We start from the raw sequence: 9,130 nt of genomic DNA, 5'->3' as shown, positions 1-9,130 counted from the left end.
GAACCCCACTAAGTCTCACGGATTAGTCAGGAGGGGACTGCTACATTGGAATGTTTCGCCAATTCCATTTTGTCATCACGGCCCCCCCATCAAATCCCCCATCACGGCCCCCATCACGACCCCCATTCCCCGCGTGGGTCTCGCCCAGGTCGCGTTTCCCCGCGTAGCTACTGAGGCTCGCCTTTGTCCTCCAAGAAATTATACTGCGCTCTGATTTCAGTTTGATAAGCTAGGAATCCCATTACTACTCACCCATCACTCACCAGCCTCCTCACCTATCACACCACTCACCGATCACCACTCACCATTCTCCCCAGCCAGCACTCACAGCTCGCATTGCCGCTCACCACCCTCCTGGACCCCTCACCACTCTCCTCACTCCCCCGCTCATCATCCTCTTCACCCTGCCTCCTGACTTGCACGGCTTTACCTGTGAACTTGAGCTCACGTGGTGAGTGGGGTCAGTTCAGCGAGTGACGTTAGATCAGGGGGTGACAACGTGAGGTTGAGAGGGTGAGGTTGAGAGGGTGAGGTTGAGAGGGTGAGGTTGAGAGGGTGAGGTTGAGAGGTTGAGAGGGTGAGGTTGAGAGGGTGAGGTTGAGAGGGTGAGGTTGAGAGGGTGAGGTTGAGAAGGTGAGAGGGTGAGGTTGAGGGGGTGAGGTGAGGGAGGGGTGAGGTGAGGGGGTGAGGTGAGGGGGTGAGGTTGAGAGAGTGAGGTTGAGAGGGTGAGGTTGAGAGGGTGAGAGGGTGAGGTTGAGAGGGTGAGGTTGAGAGGGTGAGGTTGAGAGGGTGAGGGTGAGAGGGTGTGAGGGTGAGAGGGTGAGGTTGAGAAGGTGAGGTTGAGAGGGTGAGGGTGAGAGGGTGAGGTTGAGAGGGTGAGGTGAGGGGGTGAGGTGAGGGGGTGATGTGAGGGGGTGAGGTTGAGAGGGTGAGAAGGTGAGGTTGAGAGGGTGAGGTTGAGAGGGTGAGGGGGTGAGGGTGAGAGGGTGAGGTTGAGAGGGTAAGGTGAAGGGGTGAGGTGAGGGGGTGAGGCTGAGAGGGTGAAGTTGAGAGGGTGAGGTAAGGGGGTGAGGTTGAGAGGGTGAGGTTGGGAGGGTGAGGCTGGGAGGGTGAGGTGAGGGGTGAGGTGAGGGGGTGAGGTTGAGAGGGTGAGGTTGAGAGGGTGAGGTTGAGAGGGTGAGGTTGAGAGGGTAGGGTTGGGAGGGTGAGGTTGAGAGGGTTAAGTTGAGAGGGTGAGGTTGAGAGGGTGAGGTTGAGAGGGTGAGGTTGAGAGGGTGAGGGTGAGAGGGTGAGGTTGAGAGGGTGAGGTTGAGAGGGTGAGGGTGAAAGGGTGAGGGGGTGAGGTTGAGAGGGTGAGGTTGGGAGGGTGAGATGAGAGGGTGAGGGGGTGAGGTTGAGAGGGTGAGGTCGAGAGGGTGAGGTTGAGAATGTGATGTTGAGAATGTGAGGTGAGTACCAATATTATCAATACATTTGTTTTTTTTGGGCTTGATCGCGTAAATATAAACGTGTCGTTAAACCCGCCACCACCCGACACAGTCAATTGGGAAAGTTTGTCGCAGGAACAAAACGTGTCCCTTCGTTACCAGTACAGCACACGCCGCTGTGTTTGGAGAGTAAACTCACAACACCATCAATTTAGTCTCCAACACACCGGAACTAGGAACTAACGAGTGACTAATTGGCACGTTCTGTTCACGTCACAACCGCTCACTAATTAGCTGTGTCGGGTGGTGGCGGGTTTAACGACACATTTATATTTACGCGATCTCACCCAAATCCCCCTCCCCCTCTCTAGATTTTGATAATATTGGTCGCAAAAGCCCAACTACTACTACGTGTTAAACGGTCAATGCAGCATGCTACACCTTGAGTGGCGTTAAACAAAAATGTATCCCTTGGTGCCGATTGGAATGAGTCAATCGTATTAAAGATGAGTCAGAGTTGCCCGTCTCTCGCCTCCCATTGTTATTCTTGGAGTCAAACTCAAGTGGCCCGGCATACTTAGCAGGGCAAAGCGAACCCCCCCCCCCCGTCCTTACAAACACACACACAATGCAATGACAAAGATCCCCCGCGTGATAGCCTTTAACAGACTGTTGGGGCAAGTGCTGTTAGCGAGCACCTATGAAGGCCGGCACGGCACACGAGGGGGTGGGTGGCCAGCAGCACGCCCGGCCGCCTTTGTCTCCCCAGTGGCGATGTTTACACACCGCACCCAGGTACTCGTGTGAGTACCTGGACCGGTTCATGATAATCGCCACTGGGTGTCGATGGCCGTGAGTGGAAATCGCGCTCGGGTCGCCGTGTTGGCAGCGCAGCGCAGCGCTAACCGCTCCCCTACAGCTCCTCGACACTTAAACTTGCCTTCTTGGTTCTTTCGGTAAAGTCGGTAAAGTCACGTAGAAGGGAAATAATAAAAATAAACATGATAAAATAATTATCACGACGTTTCGGCCACAACGCAAGCAGCCGTCCTCAGGTGAAGACCAGGTCTGTCGGGGAGACAGCGTCTGTCTTGAATTCAAGATATCTCTCTCCACGACAGACCTGGTCTTCACCTGAGGACGGCTGCTTGCGTTGTGGCCGAAACGTCGTGAGAATTATTTTATTATGTTTTATTTTTATTATTTTATTATTTCCCTTCGACGTGACTTTACCGAAAGAACCAAGAAGATGAATCCCTGCAGTCACGAAAGCGTTAAATCGAAACTTAAACTTGTTTCTGACTAAACAAACGTACAGTGTACACAAATGCGTACACACATTCACACGAGCCCTGGGTCTGATTGTGATTTGTCGGGATGCCATAACGAACGTATAAGGTTCATAATTGCCACGATGTCAGACACCTGCGCCAAATGAGATCGTGGACTCAAGGTTGAAGTCCTGGGGTTTGGGTTCCCTCTCTCTGAGAGGGTTCATAATGGGGCGTTCCTGGTTCATAATGGCCATGTCAGAGACACTGAAACAACGCTATCTTTACTTAGAGGTTCAAACCCAGGTTCTTCACGTGTCTCTCTCAGAGAATTAATAATGGTCATGTCAGAGATATTGAAACAACGCTATCTTTAAATTTTGATTTAAAGCTTTCGTGACTGCAGGGATCTATACTTCTGGTTCTTTCGCTAAAGTCACGTAGAAGGGAAATAATAAAATAATACATTTTTTTATTATGTTTTATATTTCTATTTTTTTCTTATTTCCCTTCTACGTGACTTTACCGAAAGAGCCAGGAGTAACGCTATCTTTAGTTAGAGGTTCAAACCCAAGATCTTCACGTGTCTCTCTCAGAGAATTAATAATGGCCATGACAGAGACACTGAACCAATGATACAGATATCTTGAACTCAAGATTTTAAACCCAGGATCTCTCAGATTATACTTCATCATGGCCACCACCAATCAAGATCCCTGGATTTGAATCCGTATTTTTATTTGTTATCCATCCGTCCGTGCAGAAGGCGGGCTGTGGTAGGTCCCGTGATGGATGATGGTGGATGTCTCAGACCGGTCACCCATGCCTGCACATTATTACTCTATAACAAAAAAAACGTGCATCAGTCATTGGGAAATTATTTACGCGGCCAAACCGCAGCCACTCAGCTCGCGACCTCCTGGGTGGGACTCCTGGCCCAGTTTGCACAGAGCACCTGAACTCGGGAATTCCCAGTATTGCCTCACTGACAGCACAGCGACACAGCGACATTCATCATCACCAGCCAGGTATCTTTGTGTGTTGAGCTTCAAATCTTGATTTGAAGCTTTCGTGACTGCAGGAATCCATACTCTTTGTTTTTTTCGGTAAAGTCACGTAGGTAGAAAAAGTAAAATAAATCATCAGGTGATGACGGACCCTTGTGTTGCGCCCGAAACGTCGTGATTTATTTTATTTTATACCTGTTTAACTTCTTTCGCACCGTGTGTAGCCAACCGTGCAAATCGGAGGCGCGGGGGAAGGACACCACTAAAGACACAAAGCAGTTGTCAAGAAAGTGAGTTTTCAATCGAGATGATGATTTAAAATTGCATAGCTCCAGTGGCTCCCTCATATCGGAAGAGAGCGTTCCAGACGGCCGCATGGCCAATCCACTGCTGGATGAAGGCCTACCCAAGGCACCTCTCGCGATCCTGCGATGTGCACATCCACCCAGCACTTGCACAGAAAGTTGATACTGGTAGGAACCTCCTGGTTACACCAACCCAAAGGGGATTATTGTGTCCGTCGTGCAGGGAGGGGCTGGGTGGGGAGGGAGGGGCTGGGTGGGCAGGGTGGGGAGGGGCTGGGTCGGGCTGGGTGGGGAGGGAGGGGCTGGGTGGGCAGGGTGGGGAGGGGCTGGGTGGGGAAGGTGGGGAGGGGCTGGGTGGGGAGGGAGGGGTTGGGTGGGGAGGGTGGGGCTGGGTGGGGGGTGAGAGGAGTGGGGCTGGGTGGGGAGGGGCTGGTCACCCCGTGGTGCCCTTATAAAACTCAACGTTTAACCTACTCACGCCGCTTGTGCCCGCCCTCACGGTCGGCCATATTTGCGGAAAACACCACGCCGCCGTTGACCCTGGCCATTGACCGAGCAACCCAACGTTCCTACCAGCTCCCTCCGCAGCAGGAATGTGTTTTAACCGCTCCATCTCCTCGGCGATGTCTCGGCCCATCATCATCCAACCGCCGTGGTCGATACAATACATCCCACTTTGTGGAGACAGTCAGGCGACGACCGTGAGTGGTTGTCCTGTGGATGGACCCGCTCCCACCAGAGGAATGTGGATTTTCCACCAGCTGATCGAGGGCTGCAAACGGGAGATGAGAACCAATGGATCGATGCTCATCCGAGTGGCGTGTCACCGTCACTTTAGTTTGGACTATCGCCGGTAATTCGCTTCCTCCTCCTCCTTCTTCCAAGTATCTGTCCCGACGCATATGAAACAAAACAAAAAAGCGTGCGACATATCGTATCGTGTAATATATGGCATCGTCCAATATATCGTATTAGGCGCGATATATCGTAAGGCGCGATATATCGTAAGGCGCGATATATCGTATATCGCGACATATCGTAAGGCACGGTATATCGTTTATCGCGATATATCGCGTCGTGTCATCTATCCTGCGATATATTGTATCGTGCGATATATCGTATTTGATATCGTTTTGTGCAATATATATCGCGATATATCGTAAGGCGCGATATATCGTAAGGCGCGATATATCGCGATATACCGTCCGCAGTGGGCGGAAGCGCCTCTCAGAGGTGGCTGTCGCGCGGGGCAGTCTGGGAGGCCGGAAACGCGTGGGTGTCGTCCTTGAGCTCCCCCTTGTCCCCGTCATGGCCGCCTCCGTCTCGTCGTCTCTGCTGCTGCAGCTGCTGCCGCTGCGGCAGCGGCCGCTGCTGCTGCTGCTGCTGCGCGGCGCCCTGAGCCCGCGGCTCCCCCTCGGGGCCCGAGCCCCGCGGTGCGCGGGACCCGCGGGGAGCCGCGGCTACGCGGAGCCGGCGCCCGCGAGCGCGTCCGGCATGGCGCTGACGTTCGCGTCTCCGTACCAGGTGAGGGCCGCCACCCGCAACGGCGTTCACGCGACACTCTCAACACTCACATGGCACTCAGAACACTCGCACGATACTCGCACAATACTCACACGACACTCTCATGGCACACTCAACACACACTCAACACTCACATTGCACACTCCCACAACACTCAACACTCACACGACACTCACATTGCACACTCCCACAACACTCAACACTCCCACAACACTCACACGACACTCTCATGGCACACTCAACACTCACATTGCACACTCCCACAACACTCATTGCACACTCCCACAACACTCAACACTCACACGACACTCTCATTGCACACTCCCACAACACTCTTATGGCACACACAACACTCACTCAACACTCACACGACACTCACATTGCACACTCCCACAACACTCTCATGGCACACTCCCACAACACTCAACACTCACATTGCACACTCTCACAACACTCACACGACACTCACACAACACTCCCAACACTCACATTGCACACTCCCACAACACTCGCATAACACTCAACACTCACACGACACTCACACAACACTCACATGACACTCACACAACACTCCCGATGTTCACAACGACACTCGCACGACACTTATCCCACCATCCATGGCGCCCCGCGCACTCTCTCAATTTCTCCGATACTCTGTCCACCCATCTGAAGGTCTCACGGTCTCAGTGTCCAGAGGTCTCCCCCGTCACAATGCATCATCATCGTCGTCTCCGTGTCTCAATATCCCCATGTCCGAGTTGCTCGTGTCCCTGTCTCCCAGTGTCCGTGTCGCCGCACGTCTCTGGCTGCCAGTCTTCGTGCCTCTCTCCGTCTCTCCCTCCCTGTTTGCGGCTCTCCCCGTCACAAAGATCGTTCCTGACGCTCGGGTCCCGGCTCCGGGAGCCCGTCGCAGTGGCTGCGTGTAACACCCCCGTGACGACATCGCCGCTAGACCCGCACGCCCGGGCGCGCGACCTCTTGCCCTTGGCATGTTCATTTCTTGGCATTTGCCATTTAGCTCTTCAACGATGCAGCCACTCTGTCTTTTCAGGTTTACCCTCACCCAGCCCTCGGCCAGGACCTCACATTCTGCAAGCCATTCCCGCGTTTCACGCGCGTCCGTGCCTTTTACCCCCCGTGTCACCTTGCCCCCAGCCTCCCTTGACCCCGTCCGTCTCGTGCCCATTGTCTCCATGGTCCGTGACCCCTAAGTCCCCCGTGTCTCATGTGCCTTGTCTCGTCTGACCCTGTGCGATGTCTCCCTTCAAATGACCTTTGTTCCATGCCCCGTGTCCTGAGTGTCCATGTGACCCGTGCCCTAATACCCCCACGTGTCTTGTAAAACAAAAACCTCTGTTGAACTTCTTTCGCACAGTACGCAGTCAATCGTGCTAATCCGAGGTGCTGTATCTTTGTGACCCCATTACCTGTTTGTTTCTCTTGTATTCCATGTCCCTGTGCCTCTCGTATCACCGTGTCCCCGTGTACCGCATCTCCTGTATCCCCATGTCACCTTGTCTCTTGTATCCCCGTGACCCTGGTCTCTTGTCACCTCTGCACCACGTTTCCGTGCAGGTGTTTTTCAATGGCGGAGGTGTGCGCCAGGTGGACGTGCCCACGCTCACCGGCATGTTCGGGATCCTGCCCAACCACGTGCCCACGCTCGCCGTGTTGCGCCCTGGTCTTGTCACCGTCTTCAAGGATGACGGCACCAGCGCAAAGTTCTTTGGTGCGTGGCCCTCCCCATCCCACGGTGGTGGTCGTAGTGATATTGACGGTGGTGGTGGTGGCGTCCGTGGGTCGTGCTGTGCTATATGATTTGTGTGGTGGTATCGTGAAGGTTGTGGCAACAGTGGTGGCGGCGACAGCGGTGATAATGGTCAGCAATAGTGGTGTTGCGGCTCGTGCCGTGATGCGTGGTGCATGACTGGTGCTGTGGTGGTAACGTTGATGACCACTGCGGCGGCGGTTGTGGCGGGTTGTGGTTCGTGCCGTGACGCGTGGCGCGTGGTCTTCCCGCAGTGAGCAGCGGCTCCCTCACGGTGAACGCCGACTCCTCCGTGCAGCTGCTGGCGGAGGAGGCGGTGCCGATCGAGCAATTGGACGTGCAGGTAACCCGCCTGTGACACCCGCCCGCCATAAACTCGCGTGACTGCGTGTACACGTAACCGTGTGTACGTGACGGCGCGCGTGTCACACTGTGCGACTATGCTACCGTGACTTTGTGTACATGTCTATATGACTGCGTGCACAGGACGCCGCATGTACACGGGGGGGCACGTGCAGAAATTCTGCGTTACCACGTAACTATGCGTGACACGGAGTACGTGTGGCTGTGCGCGTGACCGCGTACGTGACGTCGTGTGCGGCTCGAATGTGCAGGCGGCGCGTGCCGAACTGGCGCGAGCCCAGGGTGAGCTGTCGGCGGCGGCGGGGGAGATTCCCCGGGCGGAGGCGCTCATCGCGGTGGAGGCGAGCGAGGCGCTGGTCAAGGCGCTGGAGTAGAACAGCGCCAGTCGTCTGGCCTGCTCGCCCACCCCATCATCATCACCCCTCGTCACACCCACACCTGGGTCTCGCCCCCACTAGTGACCCCTGCAGTGGACCACCTGCCGCCCCCGCCCGCCTCCCCACGCGCATCTGTGCACGGGTGAAGCACTAATAAAAAGGTTTATTTAAAACACAGCGCTCGCAATCCTAACTTTCTGTCTCTCATTTGCCAGCGTAGAAGCTTGCCGCGTGCACATCTGTGCGTGTGTGTGATCCTTGGGAGAAGCGTGTGTGTGTTCCTTGGGAGAAGTGGTTGTGTAGCGGACATCGTGCTGCACTACGAACCTGGCATCCCGGGTTCGATTCCCGCTCACGGCCAACACCAGTGACGATTATCTGCACCGATCCTGGGCCTCCCCTACGTCAACTCATAAACGTCGCCACCGGGGAGACAAAGGTGGTCGGGCGTGGTGCTGGCAATCCACCTCATGTACCGTTCCGTCCTTCGTAGGTGCTCGCTAACAGCACTTGCCCCAACAGTCTGTTAAGGCTATACGGGGAATCTTTATCTTTTTTCCTTGTGCATGCAGTGTGATGTGTGGTGATGGTGTTGAGTGCAGCGTGTGTACTGCTTGTAGTGTGCGATAAGTGTCGTGTGGGTGTATTGAACGCCAGTGTGTGTTGAATAGAGTTGCAACGAGACGAATATTAAAATTATATTTTCGTCAGCTTTCATTGAATACAAATGAGAAGTAGTTGCATGACTTAGTTAATACATTCCATGCTAGATGCTGAATGGGCCAATAGTGCAAAAATACTCCCCCAATCAAACAAAGTCTCGAATGAAATGATACAAGAATTACTACAATTTACAACTTTAACAGCGATTACTAAAACCATTACATTAAATGTGAACCACAGCGATACTGCAACAGTTACTGATGAATTACACTGCAGTGGCGATAATATTCAGAGAAATAGGATCACGAAAAATAAGCTTACGCAAACTATTACAAGCCTAGTGACATCGCGGGATGTCACTGCAGTGCCGGCCCTAAAGGGGCCCGGTGAGCGCTGATTGATAGCGCTGAATGGCATCACGCTTG

The 9,130-nt window shown here is 53.9% G+C and overlaps 1 protein-coding gene across 1 annotated transcript; it reads left to right on the top strand.

Moving 5' to 3' along the window:
- Window positions 1-5,277: 5,277 nt before the first annotated feature.
- ATP5F1D (ATP synthase F1 subunit delta) lies at window positions 5,278-8,219 on the top strand. Its single transcript, XM_078620710.1, has 4 exons — window positions 5,278-5,534; window positions 7,110-7,263; window positions 7,557-7,645; window positions 7,917-8,219. Exons 1-4 carry the CDS (start codon window positions 5,319-5,321, stop codon window positions 8,037-8,039), a joined length of 582 nt encoding a protein of 193 aa, XP_078476836.1. The 5' UTR covers window positions 5,278-5,318; the 3' UTR covers window positions 8,040-8,219.
- Window positions 8,220-9,130: the final 911 nt, after the last annotated feature.

The sequence above is a fragment of the Lampetra planeri genome, chromosome 3 (assembly GCF_965212315.1).
Source record: "Lampetra planeri chromosome 3, kcLamPlan1.2.h2, whole genome shotgun sequence".
Classification (NCBI taxonomy): Eukaryota; Metazoa; Chordata; class Hyperoartia; order Petromyzontiformes; family Petromyzontidae; genus Lampetra; species Lampetra planeri.
This window is presented reverse-complemented; position numbering and strand designations above follow the sequence as displayed.